This window comes from Microtus pennsylvanicus, chromosome 11, assembly GCF_037038515.1.
Source record: "Microtus pennsylvanicus isolate mMicPen1 chromosome 11, mMicPen1.hap1, whole genome shotgun sequence".
In the NCBI taxonomy this organism is placed as follows: domain Eukaryota; kingdom Metazoa; phylum Chordata; class Mammalia; order Rodentia; family Cricetidae; genus Microtus; species Microtus pennsylvanicus.
In genome coordinates this window covers 78,563,175-78,580,793 of record NC_134589.1, presented here as the reverse complement: position 1 = coordinate 78,580,793, position 17,619 = coordinate 78,563,175, and the positions used below count along the sequence as shown (strand labels likewise).

Below are 17,619 nucleotides of genomic sequence, written 5' to 3'. Positions count from 1 at the left end.
TAGTAATAAAGATAAAGGATGCTGTTTTAATTAAGGTTTCTACTCCTGTGATAAACACCATGACTAAACAAAGCTAGGGGAAAGGGATTTATTTCAGCATACAGTTCGACAACACACCTTTTCACTGAAAGGGGAGGTCAAAGCCAGAACTGATGTCTGGCAAACCTGGAGGCAGGAGCTGATGCAGAAGAAGTCATGGAGGAGTACTTCTTACTGGCTTGCTTCATCATGGGTAGGTTTGTCTGCCTTCTTACAACTTGAAGGACTACCTACCCAGTGTGATGCCAGTTCTAGTGACCTGGCTCCCACCATATCAATCATCAGCTGAGAAAATGAACCACAGGCAGACCACAGACTAATCTAGAGGGCATTTTTTTTTAGGTTGAGATTCTTGATTTCACATTCTTGATTCTATATTGTATCAAGTTGACATAAAACAACCTAGTACATATATCTACAGGCAAAGATTCCCTCTTAAGCCTACTACTTCTAAGATATTTTGTGTATCTAAGATTGCTAACGACACAAAAAGATGCTTAAATCCCCATTAACCTATTTATTTTTATTTAGAAAAGGAGCAAGACCAGAACCAAAGAAATTAAAACAACAATACATATAACAAAAATATTAAGTATTTAACTAAATACTGTTCATATGTAGCAAGAATAGACTCACTGTCTTAAGCTCTATGTATCTATACATTTTATTTTTCTACTCACATCTCTTTCCTTGGCTTTCCTTATCTGTGTAGTTTAGTGACAAAATCTTTTGAGAGTCATCCATCATTCCTTGCATTATTTGTTACATCATTAAACGTAAAAGTAGATTTAGAAATTGTTAACAGTACTTCCAAGAAATATCAGAGACAAAAAGAGGGAGGGATGAAGAGTTTCTGTAAGTCCTTTAGTTGTGACTTTATCCATATTTTATCTCCTGTGCTCCATCCCATTTGTATTACAGTGAACCATGAATTTCCTGAGATTTGTATTGAAAAGGGTAAAATGAGGATACCTGTACAATATGTTCACTATATGTCAGTCTGGTTCACAGTGGAACTGAAGCATACCATAAAATGGAAGAGGTCTCTACAGAAGAGACAAAAAGATAGGGTGTAGCGACATGGTATCCCTTGTTCTTAGAACCTCTGAAATATTTCTTCAGCATTAAACATGTGGTGACTGCCTGTGGATTATTTTTTACAGTTCCAAGAGTTGGAATAAAGTCTATATATAGACAAATCAAATTTCACCCAGGTCTATACAGTTGCTTAGTTTGGGGAAAAGCTGAGAACACACTGCCATCCTTAATATATTTTAACATATAGAGAAAAGTATTAAAAAACCAATTTATTGTGAACATTCAATTTGGTCCTGTTTACGGACAAACATAAGAAGTTGTGTGTCTGCACAGTGCCCATGTACTCCTCTGTTTCAGAACTGTCTCTAGTCCTCTCCACCATTCTGACGCTTCTTGCTACACTTCAGTCCCACTCCCCATCCCTGGCCTCTCTTTTCCTTTCTTTCTTCTTGAACTTTCCTTTTCTTATCTTTCTCTCCGGTTTTCACCTTTATTTTCCCAACTATTTAACTTTTTTAGTCTTGAACTTAGGTTAGTCAATCATACTTTGAGTTTTCTGCTTGAGAGAAGAGTCTCTTGTTCTCTTGCCACAAAAACAAGAGATTATAAATGAGAACAAATTCAGTAACTATTGATGAGTCTATACATTTTCAAACTATTTATAATTTTAAATCAAATTTTCTGCAATTATTTTTATGTGAAGTATAAACTTCACTGACTCATTAATTTTTTGTTCATTTGACATTCAATAATTAGTACTGTACTACATGTTCTAATTTATTTTGGTTCACCCATTTTTAAAAACAACAATATTAAAAAAAACAGCCTCTACCAGAAAATTTCTCCTCATTTCATACTTCTATTTATTCTTTCTGGAATTGATACTTGGTGCTAACAGGGACAGGGACTAACTTTTTACAATAGTATTATAATGTCTGAAAGCTGATTTCCAATACCTGGACCAACCAAGTCTTGAATTTCGTTCCTAATTACATCCGGGTGTACACTCCAAAATAATAAAGCTGAAGATGTCGTAATGGATATGCCTATTGAAGAATTACTTACACAATCTTAAGTTTCATTGCCATATCTCTAATTCCTGATTGTATTCAGAAGAAACATCTCTGTTTTTTCACACTGTTTAAACGTGATGAAGAAGACACAGGGTTCCTTTCTAGGAGAAAGTTATCTCAAATGTAACTATGAGCAAACTACTAAGAAGTTTTTGCCTTGTTTTCATGTAAGATAAAACCTTGACTCTTCCTTTACTTATCCTTTTCTTCTGGAAGTAAATGAGTTTTGTAAAAAATAATAATAAATGTGAGAACCTGATTTTTTACAGACATTTCCTATTAACCATACCATTCTTAAATTATGGGATATATAGCAAATAATGTAATTAAATATTTTATTCTTAAAAATATAAGATAATTCCTGTTTAGCCAGTCAGTATCAGAGCTAACTATTTTCTGAAAACTCATAGCTAATTATATTATAAAATCAATGCCCTAGAAAGATACTTCAACTTTTAACTGTTATTGTCTAGATATTTAATATCAAAATGTGCATAAACTGTTTTGATCCTATAACAGTGGCATGGCTGCTTGTCCATTAATTAGGACTGTCCATCAAAATGTAAAAAATAGGTTATTCAATATTGTAGTTTTAAAAAAAACTCAGCCCTTGCACATTTGATTTCATTACATTCTAAGCCAGTATTTAAAAGAGAAACAGAAACAAGGTTTCTACTATATTTTCCTTTGATTTTTATGACCATCATATTCTTTAAGTCAGCATTTTTAGGAATGAGAAAAAGAAAAATAATTTTTTTTCCTAGAGGTTAAAAGACTTTCATTTTTTAAAAAAATATTTTTCTAAATCATGAGTTTGTGTTCCTTTATAAGAATATACTTGACCTTTATGAGATTAATCATTATTTCTGTTCTCTAACCCACAAGTCTGCTTCTGCTATTTTCAGAGATTAAGCAGTTCTAGACTAAAACATAGTAATATTCTGATAATGTAGCTATTTCTTTAAGAAAATCTTTCCATGTCATAGATCTCAAAAATTAACTTTGAATTTGTACGTTAGGCTGTCTGTTCATTTGCAATGCATGGCTCTCTGTGGTTTAGCTGTAGGTACAAAATATTTATTAAGGAGTTAGAATGTACAATTAAATGAAAATTAGCAGTCATGCCTTGTTACTCAGATTCTAATAACAGTACAATCACAAATGATCATTAGAGGAACTGTGTGCATGTGTGCATTTACAGAAAATTCTCTAGCAAATTGACAGTCACATGAAAACATTCAGAGGATATTTACATACACACAATAAAGTAGAAATATAATTTCCTAAACTATTGGCATATGAGGTCCATCCTACTCTAAGGTTGGACCTGAGAAGGATGGACATTAAGTAAAGGAAATAATTATCAGAATTTTTAGAAGCCTTTCTTTTTTATAATTTGTATCAATATCCTAGTGGTTGCATTGTTTTGTACATCCCTTATCTCTAGTCATTGCAATTTATTCAGATGGTATGCAAAGATATCAAATTTCTTAGCATCAATCCAAGTGCTTAGATACACGACGACATTTATTTTTACATTAAGAACCAATCTGTGCTATCCATTTTATGAATATTTCATCTCAAATGTAAGTTTTGACTTTTTCTTGACAGAGAGGCTTCCTAATCCACCTAGACTGCTTTTGGAGCATCAGATATAATGTATCTACGCTCCATTCTCAGACTTCTTAGTATCTGAGTCTATGAGTACATGACGTTATATGCAGCAACTTTGCAATACTATTGACTCCCCCAAGAAGTTAAAAGAACCAAGGTGCAGGCCAAACCTGAAGAAACTATGTCCAAAATTAATTTTTGAAATTGATAAGAAAGTATATATATATATATATATATATATATATATATATATATATATCCAGTTGTGACTTTGGTGAGGCACTCTCCTCTTAACATATGAAAGGATAATGATTTTTGCCAGCTTTAAAATAGACACATGATTTCCATCCATGTGATGCTAATATACAAGCTATATGGTTTCTTTTAGAGACTTTGGATCTTGAAACATATCTCGTGAGTAGAGAGAACATGACTAGCATCTGCAAAATCTTTCATTACAGTACCACCTCTGAACAGTGAATGAATGAATGATTCTAAATCCATGATACCAGTTTGTCTGAAAACCAGTGCTTTAGCTCTTAAGTTCAGCTTCATTTATCTGTTCTATCTAGCTTAATAAGGAGTGACTCTTCATATAGCTGCTTAAATATTACTATACATTTCTGTTCTTTGTAAAGGTGACAATTTGGTTGTAACTTGGAGTCATAGAGTCATATGTTGGTTTCCCATGAGATTTTGAATCACAGTTTCTTTCTTCATTTTGTTTGTTTTGCTTAAGATCAATATTTTGGCGTGGCTTCTTTAGTCTTTACTCAACCACAGTAAGGTAGTATGTTATTGTTTTCAAGGATTATTCAAATCAGCATGCAAATTCTGGTAGGCACTAGTGGGCATATAATATTAAATACATACAATTGAACATTGTTTTCTCCCTAACAGAAATTCCTTAATAAATTAATCAATTAAATATTTTTATAAGAAGCATCAACTTTACTAAATTAAATTATAAAATATGTTCAAAGGTATCGTTTAAAAATGAAACACTACCATCTGTCTTATTCAGCTTTGATCATAGAGATTGGGTAATATAACACAAAGGTATGATTGAATATATGATCTTCTAAAGTAAATATTTCTAGCATAGAATCAGAGATAGAATTCAGTGCAGGCAGAGCAGTGCAGGTGAAGCTGATAAGTCATACTAAATGGGAGAATATTACCTTTCTTTTTCTCTAACCAAGTCATTAGACAGAGAAATAAAAACACTGTGCTTGTCAAGAGTACATATATCTTTTGTGTAAATATAAGAATTTGTGTCTGTCTTTCAACTTATTTATGTGTGTGCAGAAACTATCTTAGTAAACTGGATTAGTGATTTATTAAAATAGGATTAATCAATTGTATGCTAACATTTTTAGTTACCGTTTGAAGAGAAAGCAGAGCTAGACTAATAAAGATTTAATAACACTGAATTTTCTAAAGAATAGGGTGAGAGTATAGCTTACCTCCCAACCCTGGTCTCAAACGATTGTCATAACCATCCAGCAGTCGGTCCAAAATCCTCGTGAAGACAGTGGTATTGTCTTTAAGTTCATCCTGTGAGGGCTGTCCATTGCTGAGGAAAGAATAAGAAAACAAGAGCACAAAATTGTAAATTTCCACCAAACCTCTTATCATTCAAAGCCTTTCTCGGATTTTATTACTTTCCTTGCTGTTGCAAGTTTGAAAGTAATTATAACACAATTGTCACTTTCTCATCTGTGGTCTCATTGGTGATGGACTTTTAATTTTAATATAGAAAATGAGATCTAAGTCTACGTTTCCAGTTCTTTAGGTAGGGAGTCTTAGATATAACTTTCCTGAACAAGCCAGAATATTAACTCATCCTATAAAAGCCATCTTGGAGGCTTTCATCCACATTACTTTTGTTTATCTATGTGCATACATCTCTATGTGGGTTATAAAACTATTTTAAAAGTTTATTTAAAAATTAAATATGCATTTTTTTCACCTACCAAACTTCCTTCTCCAATTTCCTTTTCATACTCTGTGCTTTTAAATTTTGGATGTCCATTTAAAATATTCAAGAAAGGAAGATATACAAATGATTTATTATGTTAATTATAACTTATCAACGTGGGAAATTTTCATTCCCCTGAGATGTATGAACAAATTTTGAAATTTTATTTAAACCTTTATTTGATTGAATTTGGTCATTCCTGGGATTAGGTGTAGTAGAACCATTATGAAAAAAGTCAAGTTAATACTCTTGCTGCAAGGTGCACAAAACCTTGGGCTTGTGTTTTAGGATACCACCACTTAAGAGCACAGCTCAAGCCAGAACTCAGTTTTCTTCACCTTCTGAGATAACACTTTATTTTTATCCTCTGAAAAGGAACGGTAATTCTCGTGTCTTCCTGTTTGAGGATATGGGTTCTATCCCTTAGTGTTTCGATTCTGGTTTTCAACCATATAGGTTATACCTCTTATACTGTGTGTTTCCTATACCAACCCTCTTATTATCTATAAAGATTCAATCTTATTTTATGTAATGATTTGTGTGACGCTTTCAAAATCCATGGAGAGATGCAGTTTCTATCTCAGAAAGAGCATACACTTGGTGGCAGATTTCAGGGGAAGCTCTGACCTTGAGTGGAAAGAGTAAGTGGATATAGTGTATAAAACTAAGAGAGGGTAACAAATCTACACACTTCATATTTAAATTTTATTATTCCTTTGCTTCACTCATGTGTAGTTACAGAGTTAAAAATATATGTAAAAAAAGTGGCATTTTAAACCAGGATTGACTTATTTGATAAGAACACCAAATATAATCTATTAGCATTTCAGAAACAAATGCTGTTTTACAAGCTACTAATTTTGTATACGCAAAGTTCAAATACCACTTTTCTTTTTCTTAATTTTATAAGATTTTATTTAAACCTTGCAGATAAAAACAAGACACACCCAATTGTCTAGGCTAAATAGAAGGGAATAAGGAAGGCCTGAATGCAGATAACGGCCCCTTGAAGGATACAAAAATATTTAGTTTTTCTAGTTCTGTGATGGATAAATGCATAAAGGATACTCATTGTGAAAGGGTAAATTTAATGGGACCGTCACTGTTCCTTTTCTGAATGCCTGTTCTAACTGCATAGATGTTCACTGAGTTGTATGTCCTTTCAGTGACTACTGTGCTCATAGAGTTTTAATTCACTAGTACTAAGTTCAAGTTCTCTGTGACATTAAATATATGAAATTTGTTTTTATGAAATCATATTTATTCCCTAAATTAAACATTAATCTATCTGCCATGTCACAGCGATTGAGGACTTACTCTTCTTTAGCAAAATTAAACGCTCTGCTGTTTCATTTTTTTTTTTAAATCAAATTTTCAGAGAGCGTGTGACTTCCCGCCCGTCTCATGGGCAGATGACAGCAGTAAGGCAAAGGCAAAAAGTAATTTTCTGAAAGGAATTATTTATAAAAATTTATTGCCACAAACCAAATGCCATCCATGCATCTTTCAAGGACATTGGAAGGTCACCTTGATAAAGATGAGAAGGAAATATGAACACACCTTAGAATTCAGCAAATTCTTTTTTGGAGAAAACTCTTAAGGAGAAAGCAATAAATTTTAGAGAGGAAAGGAGATAAGTTAAGAAGATATCAGAGGGTGGTTAGGCTGCTAACACAACCCTCAGGATCCCTGGTATCTGTTACCTTTATCTGTGCTCCCTGTGTTTGCAGAGCTGTTGTAAAATGCAAGAAATCTTTTCAGCTTACAAATCTTGCTTTCAACAATTGTTAGCATTGGAATGCAAATACCAAAGAGATCAACCCCCTCCCCAACAAGACCAGTCCTGCTATCCCATTCAGAATGGAAATCTTCTTTTATTATGATTTTGTAATCAGGTTCCTCTTCAAGCTGACTTCTAATTCCATATGTAAAGTTACAACTGACACAGAAGAACCCTAGCAGAAAATTAAGATGATTTTGGGGGGAAATATGAATACTAATACCAATGTAGAGTGCCCTAAACTGAATATGCATTTGGAAGAGAAATGTCAGTTACTAAACCTGCATTTGATTCCATATGAACCACTCTGTAATAAAACGCTGTGCACTAACTCCACCTACAGGTCATTATAATAGTAACACTTCATATAATTTTTCAGAATTCAGTTATCACTTAACTCCTCAAATTCAGAGTATCTGACAGTATATCTGATATAAGTATCATCTGATATTTATTTACATGATAAGGCTAAAATGTAGCACAGTCAGAATCTCATTGAAAACCATTTCTCAGAAACCTCTGCCTTTCCAAGACTTCATACCCCTGACTTTGACTCATATTCATTCCCTATTACATTTCAAGGAGTTCAGAATTTTAGGATATTGACGAGAACCTTCCAATGAGGCACAAGAAAAGATTAATCAAAAGCCATTAAGTAGATAAAGGACAATATAAACCATTTGGTCATTTGCTAATACGGTATCTCATGTTCTTGATTGGTTAATTAGAAAATATTTTTGTCAGTTGAACTTACTGAAATTTATTCACATCATGTCTTCCTAGTACATATGCTTGATTAGCGCAGTTTAATTTTTATCTAGTATTTTAAAATATTCGTCTGGTACAGTGCATCTCTGTTGGTTTATCAATCTTTATTTATAATACAATATGCACATGTTCATAGACATAACATTCAAGTTATAAATATTATTTTAACTTTTCTACTCCCATGTTTTTACAGCTTACTCTATGATTTTTGCAAATGATTAGAATTTTTTGTTGGAAAATTAATTTACAATTTATAAGGCATACAGAAATTAATCCAGTAACTTTTTTTGTAAATTAGAAAACTACAGGCTTTGTTGTTCAGTTATAAATAAAAACTGCAAAGTTCTATTTCAGCCTTAAAAGTTGAACTCAGATATTTCCTAGCCTAAAGAAGCTTCTTAAGTGTATTCTAGCAAGCATCCTAATAAGAAAGTTCTTTTCATGTCCTAGTCTATTCTTTAATCTTAGCTGAAATTCTGTTGCAGTTAAGTCATCTCAATTCCCTTAGTCATGAATTCAGCCATGGACAATTCTCTTCCCCCTGATGGAATAAATGTAAAATTACAGAAATTGTCATGCAGATTTAAGATAAAGTGCCCCCACCTTCTTCCTGATAGAGTGCTGAGAACGAGGATCCAGGCCCAAAGATAGACAGAGAGACCCGGACTTTTCTTCATCACGGACTTGTGCAACTGAAAAGTGGAATAAGTAGAGATCAATGTGTCTTGCAAGAAACATCAGGTTATAACCACTAGGGCTGACTGAGGCAGTTCAGATGAATGCTTTGAAGTCAGGAAATGACCTCACTGGAATATGACACCTCATTGGAAGCAATGAAAGCCTGGACCATCCACTCTCCACCTTCCTTACCATTTCTTCATTCAAAAATATACCAGTGTTTTAGTTTATCCTGTAAAAAGAATACAAGTTGAAATGCTTTCAGGTGACAGTATTGCTCAACACAAAAACTGTGAGATGGTTTCTAAAATAGCTTTTAAATTTCCATTACTTGCTGCCTGATTCCTTTCTGTTGTTGTTGATCATCTGAAAAATTTGACCTTTGTGATTTCGGTCCTTGTGGCAGAATCTGTCTTGAAAGATTTAAGCTTGGTGTCTCTATCAGGAGAGCATGCGGGTAGGTGGGATGTGGTAGGTTAACACCTCCTGTTGACTGAAGACATCTCTGTACCTTGATTTCAGAAGCAACTGTATTTACCTCTTTATAAAAACCATTGGAAACACACTGTTGAATGCCAAAGTCGTGCTTCTGTGTGGATGTTAAATATGCCCACTAATGTTTCTATGAAGCTAAAAGATACACTTTATAGTCAAGCCATGTGCTTTCTCTCTCTCTCTCTCTCTCTCTCTCTCTCTCTCTCTCTCTCTCTCTCTCTCCCTCTCTCCCTCTCTCTCTCTCTCTCTTCCTCTCTTTCTCTCCCCCCCCCACATTAATGCGTACAAACATACCCACACATATCTTGTATGCATTCTCTAATTTCTTCCAGGTTGCTGCTAGAAAATGCTTCATCTCCAACAGATGGAAGCTTAAGTGGTTTGCTTTGCATGAAAAGAAGGGGATATTTATTCCCACTTAGGTAAAGTACAATCAATCATTAACTGATGTTGAATTTGGTTGTGGTTAGAGGGGTACTGCAAGAAAAAAGGAATATAGAATGGAGCACTTATAAAAATATATATGTGTGTTGTATGTATTCGTATAATTGTGTATGCATATATACATAATTGTTGGACCATATTTTGATGTCCTGAGCACTACCTGGGTAAGAAGCAGATATAGTTACTTAAATGCGCTGAAATTAATTCCTGTCCTACAACGAAAACTATCACATGTATTTCCTTTTACCACTTTCCTGAATCTTAACTCTTTAGTAGAATCGGGGTTGAATAGATGGAAGCCTTATAAAACCTATTTTTCACATTGAGCACTCTGTAGGTCCATGTGGTATGCCTTTAAACACATCAACAAAATGCTCTCCACACTCTCCGGGATCATGCCAACCAGTAAAACCCCTCACAAACAGGCATGTAAGCAAGGAGCCCGAATTGATTCAGAGTGCAATGATGTAGATAAGAACTGTGAGCTTCATCATAGCTTTCCTTTATTCGGTGGCTGCTTTGGACACACAGGAGTAGAATATGACAAGACATCTTGGATAAATATCATTAAGTTAAAATATTGGATCCAAATCACACAATGATAATTCATCCTTTCAAAAGAAAATTAACATCTGTTCTGAGTAGCAAAATATCTTCTCTTGGCCCTATTAATTCCCATTGATTCTAGAAAAGGGAGAAAGTCCTAAAGGGGTGAAGGAAACAGAACCCCAAGCTCAGACATCATAGCTTTTGCACTCCTCTGATATTTGGAGGAAAACAACCCTGCCCTGGCACTTCAGCTGTGGAGGAAGAAAGTTTCTTGCGAATACAAACATAATAGTTGAAAAGAGAGCACGGAACTGTCTCCTCACCCATCTCCACCTCCATGCTACCCCTAGCCAGACACATGCTCCACTACCCACCTCCCCTGCCACCCAGATCAAGTAAGTTTAGCTTTTTATTCCCGGAATGAGAGAGACCCCTACATCAGAGGGCATTTCAGCCGCGGGTGCTGGATAGGGGAGAAGGGAAGTGTTCCAGCAGGGTGAGCGAGTCTTCCCTAGGATGGAAGAGGGTGACAGGTTTTCTGTTCTAGCCTCTTAACTTCAGCTGATGGCAAATCCCAGCGCCCCTCCCCAACTCACCCCAGCTCCCCTTGGCCAGAAAAAAAAAATCAAAACAGCATGTCACCACCCACCCCTCAGGGTACATTCAAATCTGCTTCAGAGAGAAGAGAAGAAAGAGAAAATCCTGCTCCAATATCGCTGCAGTTTTCACCCTGAAAGAAAAACATTCCTTATTTCTACCTGCTCCCAGCTTCAGCTCCTGTCCTGCTGGCTCCTGCTCTCTTCCCCTCTAGAGCATCCCTGCCTCTCCAGCTACGACAAGGCACGCTGCAAGCTCTGAGTGTTCGCGGTCCGAAGTCTCACTTACCTCGGGGCCCCCTCTGGGCACCGGATCGCTCCAGACCAGGGAGAAAAGTGTGGGAGAGAGGATCGCGGTGAGCCGGAGCTGCGCGAGTGTGCGAGCGCGGGCGCGCCGGGCGGAGGGCGTCCTCGCGCCGCGCTCACTCACTCGGTCTGAGCCATCATGGACTCTGCGTGCTCCTGCACTGGAGATTTCATACCCAAATTTGCTTCCCAATATCCAATCTGCAGCTATACAACAAAAGATTTCTCTGTACCAAGACAGTAGTAATACGTCCCAGCGCAAACCGGATGTGAAATAGGCGGTGACTTCATGCCAGAGAGATTTTATTTTAGAAAGGAAGGTGGTACCAGCCACTGGATCTGGACACCAATCCGCCCATTTTTTTTTTTTTTTTTATATGCAGCGCAATTTAACTTGCGCCGCTCTGGCCCTAATCCCTTTCTCTGTAGCTCCCGACTCAAATCTTTCTTCAATCTACAGCAATTCCTTTATTTTGGTGGGTAGGAGGTGGGACTGGGATGGGGGAGGGAAGGGGAGAAAGGGTTAGACATGGGGACTACACTTAGGATCTCTTCTCTCTTGCACACTATTCCAAGGTGTGCTCATTAAAGAACAACCGATCCTTGTAACTCTGGTACCTCTGATCAAATATTTAACTACTGCATCCATATGAATGAACGCAAGCTATGAAGCAGGGAGAGGCAGGCTGACACGTGCGGGGAGCGCTCTGTCCTCTCGACTTGTTCTCCCTTGAACACTCCCACACATATGTCTAAATCGCAGCATGTTGCAGAGCCTGGGACGGTGAGGGGACAGCAGGGAAGAACCCTGCCCGCTAGAGGATGGGCCCCTAGCTTTAGAGTCCTTCGTACTTTCTTAGGCTCCCAGCGCTTTGCACCCTGCCTTTCATCTGTAGCATAGAGGACAGCCAGACAAGCTTCAGAACCGGGTTTTTAACCTTTGTCTGTGTGTGTTGTCATGAAGAAAGCACAGATGCCCTTAACTCTGGATTTCTACTGGCTTCCCGAATGTTTAACTTTACATAAATCATTTTTGGGTTTGAGAGGCATGTCTCCATTTCCGGAAACATGCCTTTGCCATGAACTCCATCATTCTCGGATCAGAAAAATGGGAGAGAGGATGGATGTTTAGAAGTCAGGAAAATAGAAAAAGTACAAGGGTTTTTTTTTTTTTCCTTCTTCTTTGCCCTCTTTTATTACCTTCCCTAGGAGTTCTCCACCTTCTCCACCTACAGATAATTGTACACTCAGGGTGTGTGTTTGCGTGTGTGTGTGTGTGTGTGTGTGTGTGTGTGTTCGACATCTTCCTAACTGAATTTTCAGGGAATGAGAGATGACTGTAATTTCTCGCTCAGGTTTTGTGAATGACTGTAGCTCAGGTCATGGGTGCTATCTTCCTGGGGGCGCTGGTAGACAAGCCCAGCGCTGCCAGGAGCTGTCTTTCAGCACTTTAATACCACAGGAAAGACATGCTGAAATACGAGTATACTTCTGGTGGATGAAGTATGAGTGTTGGTAAGCCGCTGGCCATTTTCTGCTGGTGTAATTCCCGCGGAGGAAAAAGACCGAGTGTTATCAAACATATATATATATATATGAAAAACTAATTAGTCCACCCAAACCGTTTGGTGTTTAATATTCTACAAGTGTTCTTGGCTTCTGCTGTAAGGAAATCAGCTTGTAAGATTAAAACTGAAGCTAGGCAGTTGCAATGATGTGGCCTACAGAATGGAAGATCTATTTTGGGAGGGGTAATTTACAACGCATTTTAGAGATAAACATTTGGAAGATAGGTTTGAAGCCTGACTTGAGGTGTCGCTTTTTAAACAGGAGCTAGTGGCCAGTGAAGCAGATAACAAACAGCGATGCACTCTTAGACACTGAAGACCACTACAGTTCGCTTGTGTGACATAGACCCATTCATTTATCATTAAATTTACATATTCATTGAGAAGTTTGTAAAGCAAACCTGGCTTTACTAAGGTTCTGAAACCCCAAGTAATAAAATACCTTCTTATCTCCCCACAATATACAATATTCCATAGTTTCAGTGCCTTTGGAAAAATACTCAATAGTCATAGAAATGTTTTACTTTATAAGTATTTTCTTCTCCTGTTTAAATTATTGCAGCTCCTTTTATATTTCTCAACAAATTGGGAAAAACTTGAGTTCTTATATCTAATGTCATACACCCAAATCTCTACTGATTAGAATTTGCAAACATTGGCCTTGAAATGCTACCATTTGAGCAAAAGAGTTTTTGAACAATTCTGCTCACATACTGCTTTATGCTCAGCAACAACTGGGTGCAATTTTACAGCATTTCCACACACACTAAGAAGAAATACAAACAAATAATTTTGGAGCTGTAATGTGAATGCAGAAATGAAAATATCCTTTAAAATAAAAAGCAAAGTAAAACATATTACATCATATCCATGTATACACTCTTGGTTTTGGTATGCATACCCACAGATATATTGACTAATCTTTGTAGTACATATACATTTGTTTAAGGGCACCTGTGCTTTTATTAAATAAAGTATATGCATTTCAAATATTTCTAACTTCATAACTCCAAAAACAGTAATCAGAATTCTAAATTATGAATGCTTTTATAGTTTTCTGAGATATTAATATAGTTCCATATTTTTAGATAATAAAACACAGCAATAATAAAAAGAAAGAAATTTATTTTATATTGCCCTATTACATTAATTCTTTAAGACAGTTGATGGCACTATACTTTTTCGGTTACATCTGGAATAAATCCTCTCAAAGTGTATGTATGTGATAAGTTATTAAAGTAGCATAAATCATGACGTCTAACTTATCTAAGTGTTTACTTCATAAATTTATGTCCTAATTGTTTAGCATTACTCGTTCAATTATGTTCTTAAACAAACCTTAATATACCCATTTTACAAATCTTTCAATACCTGTGGCTTAAAGAGATCAAAATATGTGCCCAAGGTCACATGGATCATGAGTTATCAATTCTAGAATAAAAATAGAATCTTAGAAATCCAAAGTTCACCCACTTGTTCATACTTTCAAGTCATTGCTTTTTTACTGTGAGGCACATGTTCAAACAAATGTCCCTTTTCATTTGTCTGATGGTTGTGCTTGACCATGTATGGCAGTAACACTGCTTCCCTCTGATATCGATGGACATTTTTATTTCAAATACCTACTTTTAAAGGTTAAAAGAAGAACAAGAGTCTTTATTTTGAAGTTGTAGATGTTGAGAATTAGCACTTATTTTCCTTTTTATTTCATATTTCTTGTCGCAGTTTATTTTCCCTCTGTCATATGAAGACAGTGGCTAAGAACTTCCTAATGGCTACTAGTTCTTAGCAGGAGGGATTTGAGATCAAACCCAGGAGCAGGGATCCTAAGGAAACCAGAGAGCTTTACCTCCAGTGATGCAGTCTGGTCCACATTGCATTTTCTGTCATTTTTAAGCGGCAGAAAGTCCTGACCTAATTGAAGAAGTAGTTGGGATTCTACTCAATAGGAAACTGCTTTTACTTGCTCAACTAAATGTGTAGAAAATGAGAGAAAAATAATGAGTGTTCTCATTTATTCAGTGACCTTTTTTTCAAATTTACAAAATAATTTCAGGTGAGGATAAAATATAAGTAAAAAAAAATCAGCTGTAACTAAAACCTGAAACAAAGTCACTTTTAAAAAGACGGTGTGATGGCTCAGATATATGTGTGCTGAAAATAATTCTCAATATTAGCATACTATAAAGTATGACTAATAATACATAACACTAAATATAAATGTATTTTAATATCTATATTTATCTATACATAAATGAATAAAAACATACAATATTTCCAAACTTACTAATACCCATAGTATATAACACAGACCACTATACCTATTGAACCCTATAAATATACTGTGTAGAATATTCTTTATTGTATAATTGATACTAAATAAAACAAATGGAATTTATAAGAGAGGATGTTTTTGTACTTTATTTGAGATACATTTGTCATCAAAGACAGTATTTTTTTTCCAGTTAGAAACATGGTTTAATAATTGCAGGTATTAAGGGGCATGTAACTATAGTGTTAAAAATAAAAAATAAAAGGCCACTTATTTTTTCATTTGACTCATGTGTGTCTTACAATCTGATGACATAAAATAGTCACTCTCACAACAATGGCAGAGAGTAAGAACTGCATCATTTTCCAGGCAGGCAGTGGTGGCACTCACCATTAATCCCAGCACTCAGGAGGCAGAGACTGGCGAATCTCCCTGAGTTCAAAGCCAGCCTGGTCTACAAAGTGGGTACCAGGACCGGCTCCAAATGTATAGTAAAAAACATGTCTTAAAAAACAACAAGAACAAAAATGAATTACATCATTTTTCAATTTATTTGCAAAGGAAATAAATACTTATATATACATAAATGTATAAATCATATATATGTATGTGTATATACATACACATATGCATGCATTCATGTACATGTATGTATATATGTATGTACACACACAAGTCTTATATATTTATATATAAGATAGGTCTATTTCCAAGTTCTCCAAATACCATCCACTGAAATTTTCTAGTGGGGTGATAATACCTTGAGTTGTGACATTGCATGGGAAAATATATATCTCATATGATTTTATTGTTTGAAACATAAATTGTATCTAATGAACACACAGTTTTCATTACATCCCTTATTATAAATCGCATATTCATTTACAGGAATTTAATGCACATTTTAAAAGACTGGCCAAATAACTCATCGTACTAGGGTCAATATTCACTTTTATATGAGACTAAAATTCCAAAAAAGAGGTCATCACACAAGGTATTGGGAGAATCTAACACCCATGCCATCTTAACCCTCGACTATGTTCTTATACATAGGGTTTTCTGACAAAACTAATTGTTCTTAATGAGTACTTCTTATCTATGGGTTATTTTGCACTGCTTCAAAAGCAAAATCTGAAGAGAATATGAGGCCTTACAGAAACTTCACAGCACATGATCCATCTACAGCCACTTCACAGAAACATAGATTCTCCCAAGGATGAATTTAAACACTTTTTTCTTCTTTATGATAAAAAATAACATATATACATATACAGGGGCAATTGAATAGTTATTTAAGTAGGACACTCTTGAGGTTTTTCTCTGCTGGTAATTTTCAATACTCACGAGTAACCTGGATTCACCCATTTTCTTTAAAAGACTTTTCACAGATGTCAAATCCATCCACTCGAGTAGATAAATTCAGATTTATTTAGAATTGAATAAACTGTGAGCTAACAGCAAGAAGTGATTTTATTTATTTAAAAAGAAATAAAGTTTTCATATTGCTCAAACCCGGAAAAAGGGTTTTCATCTTTGTACATTCACTTGGCAATTTGAACAAAATGAGAAAAGTAGGAAAGAAGGTATGAAAACTGACAGCTGTTAAAATATCCACTGTGTAAGGTATTTTAAAATGCAACCTCAGACACATGCTAAATGGCCTAAATGAAGAAACAAATTATTTGTAGAACAGAATTAAGATATTAAATATGTGTATGCATTTTGTTTGGTAGGTTTGAAATAAATGGATAGGTACAAAGCAAACATATTTTAACTGTAAGTACGGATGCACATCCTTTATCTATTTTTTGTTAGACAAATGGGATGAATAAGTACTCATTTAGCAACATATAGTAAGTGTTCACTATCTAGGAAAAATTAGATAGCTTATTTACCAGAAATAATAATAGTAAAGCAATAGACAAGCTGATTCCAAGAAACTGCACTTACTTTATGTAGAATCTTCTGGTAGCATTATGATACATCTGGCTTATAGTATTTCAAGACTTTAATGTGTTCTCATTATTGCGTTGGACATCTGCATTTACGTATTTGTTTAGAAACATAGCACACACAAAAATGACACGAACATTACAGGAGCATTTGAAAACCTATACGTCATGCCATCAGTGGTTGCAGGATTTGTGGAAAGGATATGAAACGGAAGGATTTGTGGGAACAAAGATCAAGAATTAAGACACTAATGCCCCATCTGTTCAATAGCTCTCAGTGTTTGATATCTACAATAATTGTGCTTTGTGGAATGAAATAAAAGCGAGTGTGGAGATGTAGATGCATTTGTATTGTACATAAATACATCCAGACATAACAAAAACCTGTGTTAAATATAGAAAGTGGAAACTAAATTGTATTTACTATAATTTGCATTCATACAAATCAAGATCTTTAACCTAAACT

The 17,619-nt window shown here is 35.3% G+C and overlaps 1 protein-coding gene across 1 annotated transcript in view; it reads right to left on the bottom strand.

The window, feature by feature from the left end:
* Gabra1 (gamma-aminobutyric acid type A receptor subunit alpha1) overlaps nucleotides 1–12,267 on the bottom strand; it is a 56,351-nt gene extending 44,084 nt beyond the window's left edge. Inside the window, exons 1-3 of the mRNA XM_075941304.1 lie at nucleotides 11,345–12,267; nucleotides 8,897–8,985; nucleotides 5,231–5,340 (exon numbers count right to left, since the gene is read on the bottom strand). Of these exons, the coding sequence (XP_075797419.1) occupies nucleotides 5,231–5,340; nucleotides 8,897–8,970 (184 nt within the window). The 5' untranslated portion in view covers nucleotides 8,971–8,985; nucleotides 11,345–12,267. The remainder of the gene's footprint in view (nucleotides 1–5,230; nucleotides 5,341–8,896; nucleotides 8,986–11,344) is intronic.
* Nucleotides 12,268–17,619: the final 5,352 nt, after the last annotated feature.